Here is a 25,923-nt window from a genome sequence, read left to right on the forward strand (position 1 = left end):
AAGGACCCTTCCTGGTATCAGCCATGGTGATGATTTCCAAAGCCAGCTTACAAACCTTGCTAGAAACTAACACACAGCTCTTTCCTTAAAACCTGAATCATGATGCTCCCTGTCTGGGGCAGATGGGTTCTGGGTCCTTGGAAGAGAGACAGGGCCAAAAGGTGGCCTTCATGCCATGGAGCAGTGCCAGATAACTTCATCCCACACAGGAGCTTAGAAAGCTCCCATGGGGTATACAAGTCCACCACTGTCCCCCAACCCATGGTGGGAAGCACTGGGGAGAAGACGCTGCAGGAGAGGTTCCATGAGGGAGCGCCCACCTGGGGGCAGAAATGCCTTTTGACAGTGAGGTAATGTTGGGTCACAGAGAAACATGTGGAGCACCTCCACATGTGCATCACATGTGCTCCACATGTGCAGCAAGGAAGCTGGGCAGCTGTCCCCTAAACTTTGGCTTCCCCATGTGTCAATACCTAACAAGCACATCTTCCTCTTTCATGCTAGAGTCCCCCATCTGAGCACACTCAGGGAATGCTTTTGGCCTTGCTGTTGCATTAACATCTTGACAATCACTTTTCTGAGGTCCAAAGGTGACTCCAGGCTGCTATCCAGGGAATCCCCATACTGACCCATTCCCATGCTGCTCTTTAAACACATCAGCTTCACACCATCTCCTTTTCCTTTTCACACTGAAGAAGATTGACATGGCAATGTGATCTCTCTGAAAGAATGTGATTTGCAGACCTGATACTTCCTGAGTAAAACACAACTTGTAATTCTTTAGGAGGCTTTATTTTCTTCAGATCAAATAAGAGCCTGCTCTGGACAATCATTAAATACTTTTTAAAAGCCTTTTCTGCTCTGCTTCTGAGAGCCTCTCTATAGCAATCAATATGTGCCCAAAACTGAAATATGTATATATTGAATCAAAAGCAACCTGAAAAAAACTATCTGTAAGGGGTCTCAGAAGAGATAATAATGATTCTGGGAACACACATGGAGACGCACAGCCCAGCCCCAGGTACCTGAAATCACTGCAGGTGAATACACAGATGACATTCAAATCACAACTAATCCCAAGCAGGGCCATTATAAATATGATGCTTTATCAGCACTGAGGCCTTGAACCCCATGGTTTCTTCTTTTGATGTTATAGGAGGAAGCGGGTGCAGATTTGTGTCCATCTTCACCCTGGTTTACATTTCTTCCTGAAGGCTGGGAGGGATGAGAAGGTGAGAGATCTCTGCCTGCTGCTGCTCTGCTTTCCTAAACAGAGAAGGAGAGTAACAAGTTTTAGAAAACTTTTTCCTGCCTTAAACTTCACTTCTCTGAAACCGCAGCTTTCCCTCAAGAACTTCTGCCTTCCTCCCCAGAGGCTTGAACTTTTACAGGTCGTTTGCGGGCGGCACACGGTTCTTCCAAAACTGGGGCTACAGGGACGGGCACCTCCAGCCCACTTCGAGGGCTGAGGTCCGTCCTGCCAGAACCTGTGCCCGAGCAATTTCTGACTGTGCAGGTGGGCTCTGGGCAGCGGTGCCGGAGGGGCAGCGTGATGAGCCCTGCGTGGCTGTGCCAGACGCGTGGCGAGGACTTTTCCCCCCACCTCCCTCCCGTGGGGCCGCCCCCGGGGCGGGACCACCGCTCTCAAAGCTGTGTGTGCTGCCCTCAAAGCCGGGTGTGTCGCCTTCAAAGCCTCGTGTGCCGCCGGCCCGGGCAGAGCTGGCGCTGCGGGCGCGGAGTGGCGCGGGCAGCACCATGGAGAGCGGCACCGAGGTGCGCCTGGACGCCGCCGCCTTCCTCGGAGCCTGGCGGCGCTTCGACGCCGACGGCAAGTGGGGCCAGCGGGGAGAGGGACACGCGTGGGGGAAGCCCGAACGGGGGTGTGTGATGGGTGGGCGGGTGCCTGTCCGGGTGCGTGCCGCGCAGAGGGTTGCCCGTGCAGGTGGGGACGGAGGACCGCGTGGTTGGGTGCCCGTCTGGGTGCGGATGCCCTGTGGGGTGCCCGGGCTGTCGCACCTGTAGCCGGAGCCTGCACCGACGGCTTTCTACCTACAACTCCAAGTGTCACCCCCACCAGGTCCTGCGGGTGTTTCCGAGCCAACTTCTTCTTCATCGTGGCCAAATGTCACCTGTAAACTCCTCTTTTCACCCAAAAGTTTCTGCCTTTTCATGGCCTTTCCATTCTGTCTGCTGTTCCCTCTTCTGGGGCCAGTTTGTGGAAATTTTTTTCAGAAAAGTTTTCTGAGAGGAAAACCCCTAAGGGCGCCCAGCAGCACTGTGCCCAGTCCCCACTGAGATGTGACCAAATCACATTGGACATCCCTAAGTGGGCAGGCAGGGCCACCAGATAAGATCCTGATCATCCAGGCTCATGCTGCCTGCACAGCCCATGACACGGTTCCTGGAACTCAGGCAGTACCACCTCACCATTAACATATTTGACTTTTATTTAGACAATGGTTACATAGAAGGGAAGGAGCTTGACAACTTTTTTCATCATCTCCTGGAGAAACTGGGACCAGAAGTAAGTACCATGCTGTGTTAGTTCTGCATCAAGTCCAAGCGAAAAGGTTGTGCTAAGAGACAGTTTGTATTTATTGTTCCCTGATTGCTCACTTCTTTATTGATCCTGGGGTAAAGAGCTTTGCTCTTGGCAACAAGGTGGCATTTAAGCAGGTACAAGTGCAGTCACCTGAGAAGTCTGATCAGCTGTTTGCAGCCCAACAGCTGCTGTCAGGGTGAGACTGCAACTGGTTCCAGCTGAAGGGGCTGGTTGGCAACATGGAGGGAAACTCATTTACTGCCTCTGAATAGGAACAAACAAAAGAGCACCAGCATGCAGCCTGGCAGGGTGAGCAGGAGGGCAATGGTTTCTTTATTCAAGCCTGTGCTGATTAGTTTTGTTAATATGATAGGTTTCTTTCCAGAACATTTTTTAAACAACTATACTGTCATTAATTTTAAATTGTGCTTAAGAATGAGGCTTACATCTGTATTGCTACTAGAAGCCAAAAGGCTAGAAGTCAATTCTGTTGCTCCTAAGATCCAGACCTGGCTCTCAAGTGTTTCTGAGTTTCTCCCCCGGTTTCCTTTCCTGTTTTTGGCAGTATTCTCCTCTCTCACTCTCTGCATCTCAATAATACGAAAGTTGCACAACAGTTTACAGAGGCTGTTTTCCTTAGCTCCAGGTCATATATTGCCTGTGACTGTCACTGTCAGTGAAGGAGAAATCCTTCCAATCAGGCCAGCACTCAGAAGTACATAAAGAATATATTAGTAATTTTGCTACATGGAGTGTGTCCAGAAAACAAGAGAAAAGGAGGAAGCATCTTCCACACGGAAGGAGAAGGTGTGCCAAATCCCAGAAATGAAACAATTCCTTTAAGCAGAAAGTAATTAATGAAAGGGAAAAGGTAGCTGATAAAAGGCATAAATTCATGAATATCAAGCATAAAATCAGAATTATACCTACGAGCCAATTAGTACTCTTGGATCTTTAGGGCAATAAAAAAATAGAAGCTGTGATTTTTTTCAAGCATGTTTTTGTTTCATTTGCAAGTAAATTTGGATTGAAATACTGGCAGTTTCCGCAGAAACATCTTTCAGAGTGTGGATGGTTAGATTAACAGATAGGCACCTAAAAAGACATCAAAGCAAATAAAAAAGATTCAGCATTAGGTGTGAAGAATCACTAGGGACACAGAAAAACTGGTCTGAAGAGAAATTGAAAAGCTCATAATTGTTTACTCAGGAACAAAAGAAAAAATTGGGAGCTGCTAGTCTTGGGGCATTGAAACACCAGTGCAAAGCACACTCAAACGAATGCTGTGACAGCACACATGAGATGTTGAAGGAGAGGCTTAGAATGAGGCTGCAGAGCTCAATGCTGCAGCAAGGGACCTTCAAGTGGGGGCTCTCCAGAGTGAGCTGAGGATGGTGATAAAACTGAGGTTTAAAAGGGAATCTCATGCTGCAGGCAGCTTCCTAATGATGATTGGTCAAGAAGAAACTCTAAGCCCTACTCTAGCCCATGGCTGCCCCTGTGCATCCCTCACTTTAGATTTTGGATCGGCATCACACAATGCCAGCTGGGTTGCAAACTTGGCATGTTACAGCAGTTTTTGTGGCCTTGCTGATATTGATGTGAACTCTTTAACACTTTCATCTAACACTTAAACGTTATGTTAGTGTGCACACAAAACTTGCAAAATGAGAGTGTTCTAGAAATGAACTTTCTGCCTCAAGAAATCAGTTTTATTGATTGTTAAAAGTTCCTGCTCATATGACTCCAGCCTAACTTAGCACCCTTATCCAGCTTGCATCTCCTTTGCTTCTGCTGTCTAGGTTTTGCCATTAAAAGCAGTATCTTAACATAAATTGAATGAAGAAAGAACCAACTCCCTCTCCTCCTATTAAATAGAAAAAATAGGCTAATTCTAGAAGACACTGCTCACTAACTTTCAGGCTGCTTCAACCAGGATCTTAAGTGCTATTGGTTTTCCCTCCTAGCTTTCTTACCTATTTTTGGCAATATTTCCCCTCTGGTAGTATTAGGGCCAAAACTACACAGCAGGCAACACAGCCTGCCTTGGTGGCAGAAAACCCAAGCTTTGTCCTGGGAGGCTGAGAACAGTCCTCTGCCCACCCTCCTGGATATAGGGATCAGGTGTAGCACCAGACTAAATAAAGGTCTCTACTACCTTTGTACAGCGAGTTTGTCTAACAACACTGAGATGCTTTTTGTCTTGTTCACATGATTTATGCTGTAACAACCTTGAGCCATTTTTTGTCTCTTTCATATGATTTATATTGCACAGGCTTGTGGTTATAGCAGGAGGAGTAAAGGGTCCCCTCTGCATTGTTTTTGCCATCCTACAGAAAGAAAGTGTCCTTTGTGATAGAAGCAGGGAGTTGGGACTGAGCATCTCTCTGGTTTAGTGTTCATTTTGACCTTTACTCATTTGGGCTCTTAATGTCTCTGTTTCCTTGCACAGTAAAAGTGGGGAATAACTTACAGATGTGTCAAAAGGATTAATTAGTGACTGCGTCTGAAGTGCCTACACAAGTGATAAATAATATTATCAGCACTGGAAGTTGTCTCTGCTTGAATAAGGAATGGCTTCATAATTATAATTTTTCAGCCTGCACTCTCTAAGCTGTTATTTTTCTTAATGACCACTGTAGTCTTTCAGCTCTGTTTTTCTTCCCAGCTACTCTGCAGCATCTCCAGCTGACACTAAATGCCAGGGGAGGGGAGCAGCTGGGAAAACAATGCAAAAAGGAGCCTGTTGGGAAGTTGAGAGGCACAGCTCTTTCTGACAACTCTGAGAGAGGAGAGAAATTTGAAATAGCATCCAGGGAGGGAGGCTAATTCATTGCCTTTTGTTGAACAATCAACAATTATGGAGGGGAGGGGGAAGAGAAAACTTTACAAGGATAGACCTGTAATAAACGAATCCAAATCCCAGATGCTGCTTTCTGTGTCTTCTCCTCTAGTAGTGAGTGATTGCTGGAGGCATCTGAACCATGTACTTTACAACATGCTTTAACTTTGGTCAGGCCTGAAGTGGTCAGGCAGTTGGACTAGATGATCATTGTGTATCTTTCCACCTCAAATATAGCTACCATGAAGAAAATTAACTATATCCAGTCAAAACCAGTACAAGATGCTTTCCAGAGCAAAAAGGTGATAGGTTTGTTGTTTTTTTTTTAATTACTTCCCCTATAATTCATAGTACTTGAATAAATGGAGAATGAGCCTGAGGCAGAGTGTGTTTGGTTTGTAGGCTTTCCTGCTTGTTGCAATCTGTAGTTGAACAGTGAGATAATACCTTAAGGGAAGAAAGGTAAGACAAACTTCCCAGGGAAGCTGGTAGCCATAGTATCCAGTGCAGCACCTGTAAGCAGAAACATCCCTGCAAAGCATCTGCCTGGAAGTCTCCCCCTCTTGCTCTCTTGCTCTTGATTTTTCTCCCTCTATCAAAAGACTCACCCCAACAGGGAAGGCAGGGAAATATTTGTAGGATCCAAAAGGAAGAGAATAAGAAATCAAGCCTCCTGACCAGTGAGCTGCCAAGCTTTTACCTTTGGCCTCCCCTCAGTAACCTCAGTGTGGGGTGGCCAAGGCAGAGAATCCCCAGTTCACTGGTGTGTACCCCCAGTCTGCCCCTCATTGCCCTGGCATCCCAGCTCAGTCAGAGGCCCCATGCAGGGTGAGAGGTGCCCACTCCCACAGACAGCTGGTTGCTGCATCCCTGCTCAGGGATTTGCCCTGCAGCAGCTACATCAGCTGTGATATCTGTGAACAGTTATTTTGTCCCTTTGAGGGGTATCTGACTCTTGTCTATATAAACCACTAATGCTATGGAAAAAAGTCTGCTTAAAGTATTTACATGAGTGTAGTCAGTTGCTATATCGATAATGCTTTAAAAAAATTTAATACTCCCCATAATGTCTGTATTTTCCCGCTGACTGGCTTTCCTTAGTATTTGACTCTGTCCATCTCCTTTCTTCTGAGCAGAGCTTGGAGACCCAGCTGGGATGCCTGCTCCTGCAGGCTTCTTAGAGCTCACAGAACATTTCACCTGTCCAAATAATCCTAGGGACAACGTATTTGGCTAACAGAATTCTGCCTTGGCTCCATAAATCCTGAAATATTGAATAGACAGTGCTGTTGCCCAAAAATTTTTTCTCCTTCTGTTTCTGGAGTACACTCTTATCTAGGCATGAAGATCCCACTGAACCACTCACAAGCTTTCTAGTCTCTCTTCCTTGCTGTAGCAATGCCTCAGCACTGATTTGAAACCAAAAAATCGAAATAAGCTAGGGAATTCCACTTACTCCCCAAGTCTTCAGGGTGGGACCAGCAACTCCAGTCATCTGTTCCACTGTCTCAGCTCTGCTTCACAGCCTGCCCAGGCTGTTTCACCACAGGCTGAAGTCATCCAAAATCAGATTACAGATTTAGCATTGTACAGCAGGAGTCTGCAGTTCATGTCCTTGCTTGGACAAGGGGAACAGATTATGTAGATTGGATTTTCATTAGCCTTTGATAAGTTTTTGGTATAGAAAAGCTATCAGAGCAAGCTACTTGTCCACACCACCAGCTGATTTATCTTAGAGACCAGGTCTCCCAACTTTGGTTTCTGCTTGGAAATGCTTTCTTATTTGATCTCCTTTTTTTTTTTTAATTTTTTTTTTTAGTCTTCTGAGATTGGAATTTTTTTGGTTAACATAAAGGTCAACTTCGAAACCTAATGGTCATAACCCAAGGTGTACAATTCTTAGTGTAAACATTTGTAATATACAAATAATTTTTCCTTGAGCACATATCTTTGAAAAGTGAGATTGTGCAATATCTTTTTTTCTCTGTGAATAGAGGTTGGGGGTTTGTAGATCTATTATCATTTGTGTTTCATAAGTAGAATATTTATGAACAGAGAGAGACTGTCCAAATTGAAAAACCCTCTGTAGTGTAACCCTCTGGTCTAAAAGCTCTCAGAGCTGTGTAAATATTGGAAGTACTCCAGGCATTTACTTGATGTATCTCATAGTTTAAATCAGTTTATTATTTAAAAAAGAAAAGGCCACCCTATTTTTATGCAGATAATAATGTTCCTGCCACAGAAAGCTCAGTGAAGTAGTGGTTAATAGCTGACATGAAGATAAACAATTAGCTTTTTTAACAAATGACTAGTCTGAACTCCACAGCACACTTTCCAAATATCAGCTATGATTATTGTTTCGGAAGTAACTTATCCCATAGGGCATGGAGGAGGATAATTTCAGAGTACTGTTCAAGCCTATTGAATTCAGCGACTGATAGGCTTACCCAAGTCCTGGGAGGTGTCTCAAAGCATGAAAGTGCTGTCAGAAAGATATTTAAATAGCATGAGGGAGAGTTATAATGCCAAGGGGAAAGAAAACTGTATATGTGTGTGTTCAGTGCTGTGTCTGCAGTACCCAAACTGGGTGAGACCAGCAGTGAGCACCATCTGTGCAAGTGCCCAGCCATGCTGCCCACAGGGCTCTCTCATCACCACCACAGGAAAGGAGCGTTCTGCAGCCATGCCCTGGCACACACTCAGGGCCAACAGCAGGCCCCAGCAGGGGGACTGCCACCTTGGGCACATCCCCCCGGGATCACTGCAGGGTGTTTTATCCCCAGATTGAGAGGTGCCAGCCTTGGTGTTGTACCCCATGGATGCAACCTAGGGGCTGCACTACATAGAGATGGGCACTGAGTAAATTTGAGAAAGTTACTCATGGTCTGGTGCCCCAGTAATAAGAATTGGAGTGTATAACCTGATGGAGCTTCCATTGCAGCTGGAAAGGATGAGAAACTGGATGATACAGCTGTAGTCCTAAATCCACCTGGACCTAGAGATGATAAAACCTTTGAGGGACTTTTCTTCAGGGGCTGGGAAGAAATTAATTTATTGTCTTGTAAAAATTGCTACAAAGGTATGCCAAGAGCCAGTCTGTGCTATCCTCCTCACTTCTTTCCCTCCACTCCCAGAGAGGGCTGTCTGCCACAGGACTGGTGAGAAGCCAGGACCTGCTTAGTGTGGGTGCAGAGGGAAACATAGGTCTTTATTAATTGCTTGGGCAAGATTAACTAGGAGAGCTTCCCAGCCCAGCCACAAACCTCACATGACCAGAAGATTTTTCCCATGCTAGGGAAATTCTGCTTTGTGTAGTCCAGTCAGACTCAGTACCCTCATGGTTGCTGCTAAAGAAACCATGCCTGATGAACCTAAGCATTGTATTTCACCTGTCACAGCAATACCTGCTGAAACAAATAACCTGACAAGTCCTGAAAACTCCTCACTATGTATAAATTGATTACAGGATTGAGCAGATGCAAAGGAAATGCCAATTACTTGAAATTCTATCCTATTAACCTAGGAATAACTGACAGGACTTGGTGCCAGGTCTTAAACCAGCTGACAGACATTAATAAGCAAGAATCTATCTGCACTGACACCTTTCAAGGCTGGTGATCTAATGAACTACAGAGATGTCATTCAAGGATAAGGATATATTTCTGAAAAGCAGAAGTTGAAAACAAGCAGGATGAAAATTGCTGTAACACACACTTGAGCAAAACCAAACCTCAGTGATATAATGGGAACAGTTGGCTAAAGAAGCAGGTGTCACTGAAATATTTTGGGTCTCCAAATGCTGATCTTTCAGCTGAAAGCTTAGTTGCTACAAAGCTATGCGTAGGACTTATTTCCAAAAATTCATCCACAGTGTTGTGCTTGTGAGCTTTTAAAAGCCTTACCCACAAATGTAAGGATGAAATGATCCTGGTGGCCATCTGTGAGGTGAGATATCCTCCAGGAGATCTCAGCAATTTTCATGCATGTTATTTTCCCCATGGCAGAACACCATGACAGAAGAACAAGTTCAGAGTTTGAAGGAGCAATTCATGTCTGTCTACGATGTCACCACAGATGGACGCTTGCAAATCCATGAGGTATCTCTGCCCAACCCCAGTCTGGGATTTCTTTTTTAGAAGGATGGAGAATTAGAAGAGATTTTTTATAGCATCTGTAGCAACAGGACAAGAGGTAATGGTTTTAAACTGAGAGAGGGTAGATTAAGACTAGATAAAAGGAAGGCATTTTTTGATGAGGGTGGTGAAGCACGGGAACAGGTTGCCCAGAAAGGTGGTAGATGTCCTATCCATGGAAGTTGCACAGGGCTTTAAGCAGCCTGATATAGTTGAAGATGTCCCTGCCCCTTAAGAGTTCCTTCCAACCCAAACCATTCTATGATTAACACCTATAGCAGACTTGGAAGATATGGAAGATAAAGCCTGCGTTGAGGAGAAGGTGGTGAGTCATGGAATACTACATTAGCCAGATCTCTTGGTCTGGAGCTTATTTCCAAGGGAAAAACATGCCCAACTTTCCTATACTGGTTTAGTGGCCATCCAAGTTTTTTCTTTTCTTTGCTTTCATGATGTGAGTTTGTTTTGGTGAGGGAGGCGGACTTAATTTTTATTTTTTCCAGCTTGCAAATATGATCTTGCCAGATGATGAGAACTTTCTACTGCTTTTCCGTCGGGAAACTCCCTTGGACAACAGTGTGGAATTCATGCGGGTCTGTATCTCCACATTGTCTCTTCCCCTCACACACCTGCAGCATTACCAACCCTTCCACCCTCTGTAGAACACAGTATAGGAAATAGATGGGTATTGTGGAAGCAAAACACATTCTGACCTATTCAGATAGAGAAGATTGTATGTTATTTACACCAGCAAAACAGAGACGTGGTAGCTAGGACTGGGACAAGGGTACCCGGAGAGCTCATTAAACTTCAAAAATGCTCTTAGCCACCTGTCAGTCATGACACCAGTGCCAAAACCTCTCTGATAAATTCACCCTTGTTGGGAGCTGCAGCCAAAGCTGCAGCTCCTCACCTGCAGCACCTCATAGACCAAGGAGGCAGACCAGGCAGATTTTAATTGCCATTTTGTCCTGAAAGAGTAGCCTGTCAGGTCATGAAGTGGAAACCTCCATAAGGTGAGTCAACTGAGGAGCACAAGCCCATATAACCTTGTCTTATCTCCCTCCAATCTCTGTTCCAAAGTATCCCAGCATGGAATTGCAATTTTTCCAAGACTGCTTGCAGTTATTTTTATTTCACATGCAACCTGGGGGCTTCTGCAGATCTATGGCCAGTTGTGTAGGGCCTTGACTTTTACTCAGGGCACAAAAGAAGCTGCATATACAAATTAGGTAAGAAATACAAAGCAGTTTCTTAGTCTTTTCTTCCTTTTATAGACAGTGTGTCTGCATGAAACATGTGACAGCAGCATGTCACATGTACAGCATCCAAGTGTGAGTAAAAGCTATTGTATGAAAAGTTTATTGTATTTCATATGCAATTAATCATATGTTGGATAATGCAAGAGCTTGCTCATTATGGAAGTTCTGCTGTGAATCTTTACAATCTATCACCCGAGCAGATAATTAACTGCAATATTTATATGATTGTATCAATTTATCCCTGGTCAGATCTGGCGCAGTTACGATGCTGACAGCAGTGGATTTATTTCAGCTGGTGAGCTCAAAGTAAGTTATTCTCACAAATCTCTGTGGACTTGATCTCCAGCTCACTGATGTCAATGGGAGCCTTTTGTTCAGTTTTACCAATTTGCTGCCTTTTTGTGTGGTTGATAAATGGCATTTCTGGGTTGGTCATAGTAAGTTGAAGGACTCATGCTTTCTAGCATGGTCTCAGGGACCGTGTAAGAGGGAGGATGCTCTGCTGTTGCCCTTAGTGTTCAGCTTCTCCCTTGCCTTGCCCCATGACCCCACTTGTCTTGGTGACCCTGATGCATCCAGTGAGCCCCACAAGCCTTACCTTGGCTTTGCACATGTCCCTCTCCCAGCCAAACAGAGCCAAAGCCATTATATTTTATTAGTGGGATTTCTTCACAGTCTCTTCCTGAGCCTGCAGATTTTCTGAACATTTGTTCAGAAACAGTAACTCAAGCACTTTGAGCCAGCTGGGCACAAAAGTCCATCCCTGGGCTGCATGCAGCCCATGGACTGAAGTGTGTGACTTCAGCCTGTGTCCCAGCAAATATATAAAAGGATGTGTGTTTGGCTGAATGGAAAATATTTTTATTTGAGATGAGTTAGCAAATATTGCAGGACTTTTGTAATCTTTTACTTATTTTGTGAGTTAATTAGGATTCATTCCTGTAGGCATGCTCCGGGAAAAACTGGTTATTTTCTAATTTATTTGAAAAAATATGTTTCAACTGAAAAGATTTTGAATTTTGTCAAACTAAAGACATTACTACTAACCAGGAATGTGAAACTAGATTCATATAACTCTGCTGGATTTGAATTGAATTTCTCACTGCTGTTTCCTGAATTTACTCTAAAGAGTAAAATTTGTCTCTTTCTTACTACAGGATTTCCTGCGAGATCTCTTTTTGCAGCATAACAAGACGGTTGCTGAAGTAAAGCTGGAAGAATATACTGACACCATGGTAAGAAAAGATAGTATTAATATTGTTTAGATTAGAGTACTGACTACAAACTTCCTTCAGGGTTAATGTCTATAGGGCCATAAAAGCCTTCTGTATCAGAGAACCCTGTGGGAAGTTTGCACATGCTACTGCTAACAGTTCTTTACACTGGACATGAGCTTTGAAGGCATTTCAAATATTTTCACTTTAAGCTGAACTATTTCCTATAAGAAAACAGCCTGACTTTATGCCAAAGCAATGTGAGCTCTAAACCACTTTAAAAACAGCTGAGGTGCACCCTTCTTCTGGGTATGTTCAGTCACATGAGATCTCTAGCTCATTCACTACCTCTTTCCTTCACTCTATCCTAGCAAAGCCTTTTGCTTCCAAGACTTGCAGGTAAATGGTTTTTCTGTTCTGCAAAGCCCAGCAAGCCTTGCTGGCTCCCTGCTGCTTCCCTAAAAGACTGAGAAATTGAAAGTTTCGAATCTTCCCCTGCCTTATCACAATATAGCTTTTATACTGCAATCAGCAACATATTATTTGGTGTAAGTTTAGTATCAGTCACCAGGATTTCAGAGCAACTTATTCTATCTAAACATCTGAAAACAAGAAAAGGACACACCCCCTCCTCATTTCTGTTGTCATTCTCAAGGGTATTATTTGAATTCCACTAGCAGACATCTATCACTGCAATTTTTTAAATTATTTTCAGATGGGACTGCCTTATTTCTTGGCACAAAGTCTGCATTTGTACCTAAAAACCAGCTGGTATGCAAGCAAACATGGAACTGCCCAAATATTTTGCAACACCATGGTACATAGGCATGTTGCACCTGTGTCTGGAAATGTGACCCTTTAGAGCAATATGAAAAACTGTAACATTACAGAAGAGTGTAGATTTTTTTTTTCCCCATATTTATAAGATAGTGAAAGAAGAGGAATGCCAGGTACAGAAATTATTTTCCAGCTGACAGAGCCTGAAAACAATGAAGTCCCAGAAGTTACAGGTGGAACAAAAGTCTTTCTGGTAGCTTCTGCAGGTAGCAAAGAGTTTTATGATGCCCCATTAAGATTTCCATCCCCAGTGGTTAATCTCCAATCAAGTGCTGGGGAATAGGCAATCTGAAGCTTGTAGACAGTGTATGGTTCATTTCCTCCAACTCATTTCCCTTTCCCTTTATTACCTAAGAAAGATCTGTGATTCCACTACCCCAATGCAGCTGGTTATCAATGCAGCCCAGGGCTGAGAGCCAGGAGGTCTGGTGTCTATTCCCATGATTTTTATAGATTGGCTTTATATCTTTGGAAAGGCAGTTTAGTTTCTATGTCAGAAGACAAGATTTGACCTGGGAAAAGGGATGCTTTGTATATCTGGGGAAATTTATGATCTGAAATGCAAATCTGGCTCCTGAGGACAAAGGTTTGCAAAGTTGCAATACCAAAAGACTCAGGGATATTAGTGGTTATTAGAAAATGAGGATATGGCAGATGATTTTTTTTCTTTAAACTGAAGATCAAGGGTGTTTTTAAACACATCAGATTCCAAAAGTTAAGGGTGTGAAATTATCACAGGTGTAATTACCCTGTTATATCCTGTAGAAAAACAGAATTTCATATGTCACAGAAAAGTGACCATATGGACAGTATCATTACAGTATCAACTACATTGCATGAAGTGATTGAATGGGAACATATCTGAAGTAGAAGAGCAAAATTCCAAGAAGGCAGGAAAGATTCAGCCTTGCATCTTCAGGGCTGTATTAAAGTGGGAGAAGTGACTCGAGGGGCAAAGGTATGATGTCAAGGCCCAGGGCAGTGACAGCTCTTTGCTTTCTATCTCTGCTTTCCACAGGGAGTGAGGAGTCCCACAGGAACTCTGTCACCATCACCACTGTTTAGGAAAAAAGGGGGAAATGGCCCTTCCATTTTATTCCTGAAGCTTTCAGAGTCTTTCTGTTGTATCTTTAGCAACCAGCAGCACCAATTCCTTTCCCTATTGCTTTGCTCCCACTCTTTAGTCTGTTTAGAGCATGAGGTCCTTGCAGCAAGGACCTTGTTTCTGCTGCACACAACACAGGATCTCTCAGGGTGGCCTGTCTATCCAACTCAGGGCTTTCAAGTGTCACCGTAATAATATTCAGTTGAAACAAGTCATGTCCCAAGAAGCTGTAAACCCTTTTGTCTCCACAGGAATTTACAGATCTCTGCCCTTTTTTTCTGTACATACACAGCTGGCTGTATGCATCTTAAGCAGCTACTGATAGACTGAGTGGACCCTAGAGCCTTCTAGAGACAGCAATAAAAGGGAAAATGCAAACTATCATTTTAAAGAAGCTGGCCCAGGAATGGGGAAAAACAAAAAAAAGGCTGGATTTTATGGTTCTGTGTTGGGTGTTTGCAGCTTATGAGTAGTGCAAGCAGATATCATACCAACCAGGACTGAATTCTTGCCCCTTATAAATAATGGTACACCACATTAAAAAAGAAAGAAAAAAAACCACAAAGGCTGAGAAGAAAGAGAAAGTATTTCTTTTGGAAGAGATTGGTTGTCTCTGGAAAGGAATATCACTTTATCAATTCTTTAGCAGCTATTTCTTAGGAGGCTGTTCTGTTTCCTTGTGACCTTGGCATCCTTTCTTCAGGGAACACTGATATAGATCAGTGATTTGATGAACTCCTGTGAAGAAAACAGGTAGTGAATGCATCAGCACCATAAAAACTCTATGAGTCTGCTAAATCAAAACTTAAGGAGCAGGAAAGCCCCTGAGGAAAGTCACAAAAGAAGAATATTTATGTTCTCCAGACTCTTCATGGGGGAATTAAAGAGGTAATCTTGTGCTGAGGAAGTCCCTTTCTAGGCACAGTTCTTGGTTTTTTTCATGTCTACATAGATATATATCTTTGTATTAATAGTTGTTAAGTGTGTAAGAATAATTATTTACCTGCATTCACTTGCATGAAAAGATACATAATCATTGCAGTTCTGAGTCCTTGAAAACCATCTGTAGGTTTGTTGCCTTCCTGTGGGCACAGACGGAGAGCTGTTGGCAGGGAGCAAGTGGCTTGGAGGTTGACTTGAAGCCTTGTACTGCTCTGAGCCTCATGAGAAGAGGCCTCAGGGGGTCCTGCAATGTGTTCTCCAGGAGAGTGAGCATAGCTGAAAATGGAGGTTGTTAAAGCATGGTGAGAATTTCCTGCCTTCCTGAATTAACACTAGCTAGAGAGAAGAAAACCTGTCCCCGTTGTGCTTCATGATAAGAAGACTGGAGGATGACAGTAGAACAACCTTTTCCAGTCCCTCCCCATCTCCCCTCAACTCCCAGCATCAAGCTACTAGTAGGCTTTTGTGTCCTGCTGAACATTTTTGTTATAAGTGACAGCTTCCATACTTGTGCATGCTCACAGCTGTGTACTTAAAAAATACTGTAAATGATGGAATATAAACTAGATTTAAGATGTAATTTATGATGAAATTAGGTATTAATAATTTTCTTCTTCTGTAAAAACAAAATTTTCAATCAGTTTTTGAATCTTGGTATATGTTATTACCTTGTTCATAGAAACCTTGATAGTTCACATATTCACAGATAGCAGCATGTTACTTCTAGTTTGCAATCCCAATGTCTACAAGTCATATGAAGGACAAGCTCATTACTGAACAATCTTCAGCAAATTAAATTACATATTCTTTTGCAGTAGTCACACATGCAACACTGACATTCACTTTTTGTGTTGCCTTGTGATGATAATGTCAGACTGAGCATTAAAAAAGTTCTTCAGCTCAAGTGGAGAATGGAATGGATAACTCTCACCCAGAACCAGAGAAGGTATAAAGGCAGGTTTCAGTGAGTCCACTGATCACAGAACTGTTTGTTTTGGTTGTTTACTTTTTTCCTTTTCTCTATCATGGAAAATAATTCATATTTATAATCCTATACTCCTCTAAAAGCATGTGTGCATTTTTCATATTGTGGTGTTTCAGTGGCCTTCTTTATAATATTGGACTGGGAAAGCAGAGGTATTTTCTTTGCTGAATTAAAAGTCAATGGCAGTTCTGATTTTGCACTTAAAAATAGAGATCTAACAGCACTTATTTCGCAAACCCAGCTCTTAAATATTCTCTGTCTGCCTCAGAGTGCTCAGACTATATTCAAACAAACAGAACTAAGATGCCCCTGGTGCACTGCCATTAAAATGTCAGTGAATTTATTTGTGCAAACACTTTAAAACATGGAGTAACCTGACAGTAAAATAAATGCATCATTTCATAAAGCATACTGCTAGATGCAACAAAGCTTTTAGTAAAATTGAGTGGTGTTTAAACATGCTAGGCCTTGTTCTTAACCACATTGAGGTGTCTCATATCAGCCTGGCAGCGTAAATACTCCTTTCAAGAGTGTAAACTGAAAATCCATCAAGTTTAACGTATCAAGATGGTGTGTGAAGGCAAAAATTTAAATTAGAAACAATCTTACAACCATTCCAATTATCTGCTTCTCCCATGATGTACACTTTGTCACATGTGGTACCCTCTGACAGTCTTTGTGTGCTCATTCACACAATTGGCAGATCAGAACAAACACATGCTTGAAACTTCAAAGTTTAATTAAAAAACACTTCCCCAGGCTTTTCCACAAGTGATGCAATGCAAGATTGCCATGTAGTGGGTATGTCTGAGCTCCACTTGTCCAGATAACAGGATAACCTTATTAGCTGTGGTACCTGAACTAATTCAGGGAACACGAGACCATGTTCTCTACATGTTTTCTATCTGTCATGTGGAAGTCACTGGCCAAAATTTAGCTCAGCCTAGCTCTTCCAGCCAGACTTTTATTTCATTTGTTGACTGCCCAATCGAAATATTACATATATTTGAAAATTTTATTTAAGATACTTGTGGCAGAAAAAGAAACAATTAAAATCCAGGAAGATTCTGTCTTGCAGATCTGAATGAAGGAGGTCAAGGAGGGGAGCTGGTTAGCTGTAAGTAGTCATGGTCAGCCACTGAAAATTTAATGTCAAGCTCAAAGATACAATGCAAGAGAAGCAAATTGGGGATGTTGCCTTTCATTAGGCATTCCAGTAGGAAAACTATTTTCTCTGAAGTTAAATGTGTTTTAATGGGGTCTGCACTGCTGCAGGAATATTGTAAAGGGTTCGGAAATGAGTAGAGTTGAAAACCACCAGCTCACAAAATAATGAGAGACTTACACGTCTGAACAGCCACACCTAATCTATTCTGTTTCATTAAAGAAGCACAAGATCTTCATCCTCCCACCTGTTTGCAACTTCTGAAACCATGAAAATATACTGCACTCACAATGTAGAGCAGATGCAGGGCAGTTGGGACACCCAAATTCCCAAGACAAGGACAGCTACTTTAGGGTGTTTATTTATTTATTCTGTGGAAAAGGAAGTGAGGCGGGGGATGTTTCACTGAAAAAAACCACTCAAGACTTGTCCCAGAAAGGCCTATGTGAAATGAGAAATGTGCCCCAAGTCTGGCTCTTGGATAGGGAACCACCAGATCTCTCCTGGTCCCATAGGCTTCCACCATGGTCAGAATTTACAGGTGTTTATCAGTGAGCTCATATGGAGATCAGAACATTGTGGTCATGGAGCTGAACTTCTCCCAAAAACTCTGTGTGTTTGCCTTCCTGAGGCATCACAGAAGGAAAAACGCATCTGAATTTGAAGTCTAGGCTGAAACACTGGATTTTAGTCTCAACAGAGTAATTCTCAAATGCACAGTGTAGGGGAGAAAAGAAAATAGACTTCCAGGAGCTCAGAAATATGTGGCAGAATCCAGGTGAAGTTCAAAGAGTGCTAAAGGCAATCAGTTTTAGAGGTTTTTAGTATGAGCACTGTGTCTTTGTGTGAAGAAAAGGTCAATGCCTTTAGCCAGAGCTGCCCTGACCTGGCAGCAGAGCCCCTGAGAGTTGTGTCCTGTGTTTCCCACCAAATGCTGTCCTCTCCCACCACACCAGCTGCACTCCTTTATGATGGGTTCCTACAGACTATGTGAGTAACTAATGCTCCTTGGTGGCTTAAACCAAGGGATTTAGAGTAACAATTTCAAAAGCACTTAAGTTACTGTAGAGCCCAGGGACTATGGTATTTCCAGCACCCACATGCTGGTACTTTCTCTAGCCATCTAAATAGGTGTTGTCTTCATAAATTTTCTTTAGGAAGTATTTTTCAGGATAATGACGTAAGCTGGATTGTTGCAGTCACTGGTTGTGGAGAGCCTGCAAAAGTGAACTAGTAGGGGTATCTACCCCTCTCTTCACAGAACAGGAAAAATCAGGTTAGGTACTGATGTTCCATTTGGAGAGAGGCTTTTAATATCTTTTCTGAGTTTATTTATTTCTGGAAAGAACATTAATCATTTTCTATAGCCTGCAGAATAATTCCTGGATCAGCCAAGGACTGAAGGCTCAGGTTTATCTCTCTGATGACAATGGAAGGCTGTCATTGAAAGGACATTTCTCCCTTCGGTGACACCAGCAAAGGCAGCTTCTGCTCCCATCTCTTCCTGCAGCCTTGCTCAAATGCTGCTCCAGCAGAGACCACGGAAAAGTGCCATGTTGCAGTGGGAGAAGTGATGGGAAGCGGGATGCAAGAAGTTACATTATGGACTAGAAATGGGCAGCTTGGACTGATGTAACCAGAGAGGATTGCTCGGCAGCTTTATTTGTCTTTCCAGCTCTTGAGCAAAGGAAGATTCAGATGTCTTTCTTTTGTTATTTAGTGGCTCTACACAGAGTGCATGCTTGGCCGAGGCTTTCCTTGTGCCACTGAACACCCATGTGGCTCTCAATATGTTATTTTTCCAATTATCTCAATATGGGCCTTCAATAAGACTTTCATACTGTCTTTCAGTGGGAGAGAAAGTGAGCCTATACTGACTGGCTCTTCAAAAATCCCATCCAAACCTCAGTAGTGTTAAATGCTCAGAATCATTAATGGGATTGAATCTGTTGCAGAATCACTATCTAAATGCAGTACAATAAAGCTTTATCATAGACTTGCTGTCCTCAGCGTAGCTGCCTGCCCTTGAGCAAGGGGCAAAAAGAAGGAAGACCTGACAAAATAAGTAAGGTCTCTCTGAGAAATGGCAGCTCTATAGTTGCTGCCTCTTCTCACACAAGTGTTAGGCTCTGCCCTGACTTCACTGCTTGGAAGTGCTCAGGACGTGCTGCTGGCTCCCACTTGTTCAGGCTCCGTCATAACAAATGATCCTGTGCCTCTAAGCTTTGTGAGATGGAGACTGGTATGGGCCTTCTCCAGTAGGAGTGCAATTACACAAAAAGTTTGTAGGGAACTGGTCACTCTGCAAAAGCACTAAATAAGCAGATGAGATCTCTCAATATCTATGTCTCTCAATATATTGCATATTTCTTAAGTGAGTATCTGACAAAGACAGGTGACCTGTCATAGTAAAATATTCAGCCTCCCTCTCCTCACCACCGCTACAATGTGGAATACATTTTTTCTAGAACTGAGCCTTGAGTTATTCAGGTTTGCAATTCATTAAACATCTGTTCCCCATCCCCCTTTCCTTGTAACAGACTCATTTTTGTGCCTTGAAGAGAAATGCAGAACCAAATACAACAAATAAATATATATATTCTTGGTGATGACTCATCAAAATGATGTCATTAAGGAAAAGGTAATCTTAAGGAAAGGATAAGTTTTAGATTCACACAGATTAACCTCTTGATGTTGGCAGTCTGAACCTTCTTCCCACTCTTAGAGCTTTTTGACAGCAGACTTTGAGCCAAGCAAGTCCCACTACTTTAGTGGTGTAAAATCCTGACCTGAGTGTTGATCAGAAAGTAGCGTTTGCCCTTCAGCCACTTAGTAGCCACAGCAACAGTCAAAGATAAGGATGTAGTCAGGCTAGAAGCATTCAGAAGTTTTCCCCTTTTTAAACATGTTTTTTTTCAAGGGCCCTGGCAAGGCCAGTGTTTGGTTTCTTAAGGTGTTTGCTGCAGACCTGCCTTTATCCCCTTGTATGGTGGGAACGGAGTGGTGCTCGTGTATGATTGCTTTGGGTTGTTGCTGTCAGAAAGCTGTAGGGTTTTGCCATGCTCTCGTGCTACTCTTGTGCTTGATGGAAGCATAGGATGCCATGCCACCTGGGGTTTGGGCAAGCACCCCAAACAAGCAGAGGTGAGGGCACAGCACGAAGCAAAATGTGTATTGGCTTTTTTTATGTGTGTTTCCCTCACAGCCTATCTATTTTATTTCTGTCTGCTTGATTTTTAGATGAAAATCTTTGACAAAAATAAAGATGGACGACTGGACCTAAATGACCTGGCAAGGTAGGATTTAATAATATTGATGGGGTTTTTCAGCTCACAGTGGCATCTCTCTGGGGATGTGCATTTGAGTTTTGCCTCCTTTCAAATTAAATCAGGTCTGATCCCACCTTTCCAATATGTGTACCCTACTGTAATAGTCTGAGAATATAGAGCCAGTGATGGGAGCAATTCCAGGACTTGTCTGTACAATACCAAAATGCTCTGGCATGATCCATACTACCTCTATGATGCTTCCCAGGAGGTGACAAAGCAACAAGTGACATCATTTCTCAAAAAAAAGGATGGCAATTCCTTCTGCAGGGTAACAGATGAGCATTTATTTTATGTCATTCTGTGTAGCCAGGATTCAAAAGAATTTTGCTACTTTTTTGAATAATAAAAGTGACACTACAAAGGAGTTTGGCAGTGGCAGTAAGAAAGAATTTGGAGTGCCAAGGTGAAGATGCTTGTGAATGAAGTTGGGAACTCAGTTACGGCTCCTGCCTCTTCTCTGTTCTTGACACCTCAGAGGCTTTTACATGATGTTCACTGCCCAGAGACAGAGAGTACAGCTTCCTCTGTAAACCTATGTGCATTGATTGGATAGGTCTCTAAACATGCAGATACAGTCCTAAAACACCAGTTTAGAGGATGAGGGGACAGAGATGCCAGTTTGCCACTGTTACTTTCTGCTTGGGATCACAACAAATGACAGCACAAATAACTGCAGTTCATACAGCTGTTCCCTTTGACCATGCCATATGAAGAGAATCAGAGGCAGAATGGAGAATATATGAAGGAGGTTGCTGTTGCAATTTCCCCTTAAATATGGCTCCCTACTGGGAACCAGGCCATCTGAGGCTCCACTCCAGCTGGAGAACATTTCTCACACTTCAAATCCCTCCATGTGTGGGCACAGCTCAGCATGCCCTGTGTCATGGGCTCTAAAAACCTCAGAGTTAGCAGAGCAGTTGGAGAGAGAAAACAGTTTATCAGTGCTTGATGGGTTTTAGGAGACAAAACGAGAGTAATTCAGCCAGTTCCGGTGCACAGACCAGTATAACTTTGTCCTTTACTTTTACAACCACCAATTCTCCCAAAAGAGGGGGATAAATGACCATTTCCTTTAATGCAGCACAGCAATCCAGTTATGAGGAATGCTCATCTGGTAGTTCTTGCTTTGAAGGTTGACAACCTCAATTGCGCTGGACCACCAGAAGTGCTCTATGAGGAGCAATGGTGCTAAGAATGTTTGTGGTGAGCCAAAGGGTACCCTCCGTGCCCATCAGACAGGGAGGAGGGCATGTGTTCCCACAACAGCCCTTGCAAATAACCCTGCATGGAATTTCCTTTTTTATAGACTATAATTTAACATCCCTTTGCTTTATGAACAAGGAGAGTTCAGAAGAGTTTTTATGCACATGATAATGTGGAAATATCATAATTTAAATCTCTTCATTCAGGATTCTGGCACTCCAGGAAAATTTCCTTCTACAATTTAAGATGGATGTAAGTAGCACTATTTTTTGATACATTAATCCTGTTTCACTCAGCTAAGGTAACCTGGTCCCGAGCTTGATTTTTTTTTCTTTAATTACTCATTTGGTTGTTCTATGTGCAGGCTTCCAGCACAGAAGAAAGAAGGAGAGATTTTGAGAAGATCTTTGCACATTATGATGTTGTGAGTCCCATGAAGCCATTAATTCCCTTGCAGTTTGTAAATGACACAGATTTAGCATATGTTGCTCAGACTGCTTCCTTCAGCTGGGTGTTGTTGGGGTCACTAAGAGGCAGCAGCTGTACTCAAGCCCATGGCCGATGAGACCAGATGTCAGACATGTAGGGGGTAGTAGAGGTGGATGGGAGAGATGCTCAGAGACCTTGTGGCAAAGACCCATTTTGACTTTCTCCATTGCCAGTGCTGCTGCACTAGCACTATCCCTGCAGGAGATGCAGAGGAGGCAGTGGCTTTCACTCTCTCACAGTCACTGGTAGTCTGGGACCTGCTTCACCACTTCCTTGAAAAATAAAACTCCTTCCAATATTGAAATAGTCATTATTTAGGAAGTCTGGGCAAGACAGACATGGCCATATAACTGCCTGTTAGACGTGATCAATTCAGTGCCACTTCTGGCAGTCACACAGCTCCCTCAGGGGGGTGACCAGCTAGCCTCACAAAATGGTGGGAGATGTTGCTCCCATTTGAGGGGTACAGATGGTTTGTCAAAAAGGAAGGGATCTAAGATATTGGGAAGAAATTCTTTACTGTGAGGATAGTGAGGCACCGAAACAGGTTGTCCAGAGAAACTGTGGATTTCCCAACCCTGGAAGTGTTCAAGGCCTGGTTGGATGGGGTTTTGAGCAACTCAGCCTAGTCTAGTGGAAGGTGCCCATGGCCATGGTGAGGTGGTTGGAACTAAATGATCTTTAAGATCTTTTTCCAACCCAGACAATTTGATGATTCTATGAACTTTATGCTATAAGTCTTGGTGACTGGGTGAATGTACTGACCAGTAAATATAGTAGTGTTTTTGACTCACTGTGGAGTTTTGATGTTTATTCCATCTTTCAGAGTAAAACAGGAGCACTTGAAGGCCCAGAAGTGGATGGGTTTGTGAAAGACATGATGGAACTGGTCAAGGTATCTTCATGGCTCTGTTTCTTAATACCTTGTATTTCTGAAAGATCAGTGCTTGTTTTGGAAATGTTATGTACATGGAGAAACGAGCAAGAACACAGAGTCAAATTTCACTTTGATCTGCAGCAGAAGAGAATGTCACAGTCTCAGCATATACATTGTAGAGCATTTCATCGCATCACAGAAATTCTGCCACACAAATTATTACAGCTTCCTTCAGCAACTGTATTTTAAAAAGGTCCATTCTAGCTCATACTCTGAATTAGACAGATGCTACAGTGGCAAACTGTTGATATACATCAATCATCAGAATTTCTTTCTTCTGTTTTCCCCATGGATGTGGTTCTTTCCAGAATGACCTTATGGTTCACTAGGTTATCTCATGGCTACACTTGAAAATTACTTGAGGTCTATCTCTAATTGACAATACTGTACCCAGTGTGTCACTTCAGTTTCTGATGGACTGCAGAGTCTGTCTGCACTGGATTATCTTGAATTTCCAGATGCAGCCCAAGATAGAGGTTTTGACACAAATAGGGTCTAGTCTTTGGCCTCCTCTAAGCCTGAGCTCTTGCATTTCCACACAGTGAGACCTGGCACAGGGATGTCTGAGCTCCTGTGTCCATTCAGCAGAGACTGCTGCATGCTGATGGCTTCACATGTATGTTATGTCCGTGCAGAGTGCAGGAAGGGTGTGGGGACAGGCAGGAGGCTGGATTTGTACTATGTGTGTGTGTATGTGTGTATGTGTATGTGTGTGTGTACATGTGTGTAAAGGACAGAAGTTTGTACTTTCCATAAGGCCTTCATCAACATTGTCCTTGGACACCACAAGCTGTGCATGTGAATTTGAGCCCCTCCTGAGAAAGGGGGAAGCAGAGCAAGCAGTACAGTGTTAGGAGCATACAGAGACAGTGCAGCCTGTAACATGTGTCTTCAGCAGCATTTTGACCCATGAAAGGTATTTTTACATTGCTGAGTAGCCTGTAAAATAGGAGTCTGCTGGAAGAAATGCTCCTTGCATAGCAGGTTTGAGAGAAACCAGATGAAAGCACAGGTAAGTGTAGCGATCTGCATTGCACACCTTTCTGCAGACTTTTCTTTGATATGGATCAGATACTGATGGCCTTGACTATGCACAAAAGTCAGGGTCCATTTCTGTTGTACAGTTACTCACAGTCTCACATCCTTTCTGCTTTTGCAGGGTGTCCATTCCCAATCCTCTGTTTGCTTCTCCACTGCATATGAGCTGATGTGGGGGGGGGCCTTCTGGTCACTCCTCCTTGGATGGATTTCCCAGTTGCTGCGTGGCCTGCTGCTTTACCAAGATGTGAGAATTCAGAGCCATTTTCCCTCTCAGCACTATTTTTCTCTTTTGTCTGTAGCCCAGCATTAGCGGAGTGGACCTGGACAAGTTCCGCCAGATCCTGCTCAACCACTGTGATGTGAACAAGGATGGGAAAATTCAGAAATCTGAGCTAGCTTTGTGTCTCGGGCTGAAAAGTAACCCATAGCTGGAAGAATGCTTGTGGTTGTGTTTCCCTTCTAAGTTTTGCCTGCTGCTCCTTGAAGAAGTGTGTCTGTGCTGCTGTGTGAGCGGTGAGGAGCCAGGGCACAATGGTGCTGGGCTGGAGAGTGCGATTTGCATGTGAACCTCCTCGCTCCGACTCCTTTGTGGTGTTTGCTTGCTGCTGCCACTTGTGGGTCCCCCTAGCAATGTCTCTGCCCACCAGCAGAGCAGCTGCTCAGAAAAGAGGCTGCTGTTCTTCTGCTCTCATGAAATGCTGCTCTGCCCATCCCTTAGGGTAGGGACACACATCTCCTCAAAAACATCCTGTCAATGCTCTCAAAGTGCAGCTAATCAGTGTTTCTGATGGTCGCCTTATATGTGTGAAGTAATTTCTTGGGTGAGCATTGTGCTTTGTGCATTAAAATATTGGATGAAACACAGTGTATTTGTGCAGAAATAAAATGGCAATTATAGAAATTTAGTAAGATTGACGTTTATGTGTTATGTACAGAAAGCCATCTGGTGCAGGCTGGCAGACTGTACGTAGTAGCCTTTTGTGTAAAATACATCAAATAGCAAGATGTTTTGGGATGCCTAGAAACTGTGGGGTTTAAATCCATCAGACGATGAAACAGGGGAGATTCTTCCCAGGGGAAAACCACACACACCAGGAAATGTCACCTCCAGGATGAAGCCACAGAGTAACATCAATTCTAGAGGACACTTTTCTTTTGACCCAAACTGAAATAACATACAAGGTTTCTATAAACTGGAAAACTGGAAGGACAGAAGCCTGATGATAGCAAAGCTCCCACACATGCTTCTTTTCTTTTTTTTTTTTTTTTTTTTTTTTTAAATCTGTAAGAATTAGCAGATACTTGTAACCTTTATTGAATCTACAGCTTCCCACCACTTCTGGGCTGTGAGTGTAATCCTGGAACCCGATGGAAACAGTACAATTTGAGCCACAGTTCCCTATTCCAAAGGCTTTGGGTGAATATTCGGAAAGTGCCACACCTACACAAGCATGCCCATATAATTGTTTCTTCATTTCCTAAGAGAAAGCTCTTGAGAAAGGGTTATTTTCAAAACTCCCTCACATTTCACCCTCTTTGTCTCCTACAGATGACACACCCAGACTTGACACTACAAGAGTCTTTCTGGTTATGTTTTCTGCCCAAGACAGCACCATGAAACACTCCCTTTATACTTAGTTTTATAAAAATTAATTGGAAATTACCCTCAGTCAACAGGAATAGAGATACAAACACTGATTACATAAAGTACTTCAGAACATACTCAGTGTAAGGCTTCCGCTCATTTTCTATTTTCATTGATGATAAGCTCACAGATTGAACAAGTGCTAAGGTTGTGTTTAACCCCAGCATGGAACTAGGGCTCTAAACTCTGAAACTGCTCTCTACCACCCTGGCAGCAACACAAATCACAACCACAATGACAGAGCTTTACAAT

General features: G+C 43.1%; 1 protein-coding gene across 1 annotated transcript; it reads left to right on the plus strand.

The window, feature by feature from the left end:
• Positions 1-1,687: 1,687 nt before the first annotated feature.
• SCGN (secretagogin, EF-hand calcium binding protein) lies at positions 1,688-24,911 on the plus strand. The gene is made up of 11 exons (XM_071553146.1): positions 1,688-1,828; positions 2,454-2,524; positions 9,389-9,481; positions 10,021-10,110; positions 11,029-11,085; positions 11,937-12,014; positions 20,268-20,323; positions 21,766-21,811; positions 21,924-21,983; positions 22,875-22,943; positions 24,326-24,911. The coding sequence occupies exons 1-11, from the start codon at positions 1,756-1,758 to the stop codon at positions 24,452-24,454; spliced, it is 822 nt and encodes a 273-aa protein (XP_071409247.1). The 5' UTR covers positions 1,688-1,755; the 3' UTR covers positions 24,455-24,911.
• Positions 24,912-25,923: the final 1,012 nt, after the last annotated feature.

Source organism: Pithys albifrons, chromosome 4, assembly GCF_047495875.1.
Source record: "Pithys albifrons albifrons isolate INPA30051 chromosome 4, PitAlb_v1, whole genome shotgun sequence".
Taxonomy (NCBI): Eukaryota; Metazoa; Chordata; class Aves; order Passeriformes; family Thamnophilidae; genus Pithys; species Pithys albifrons.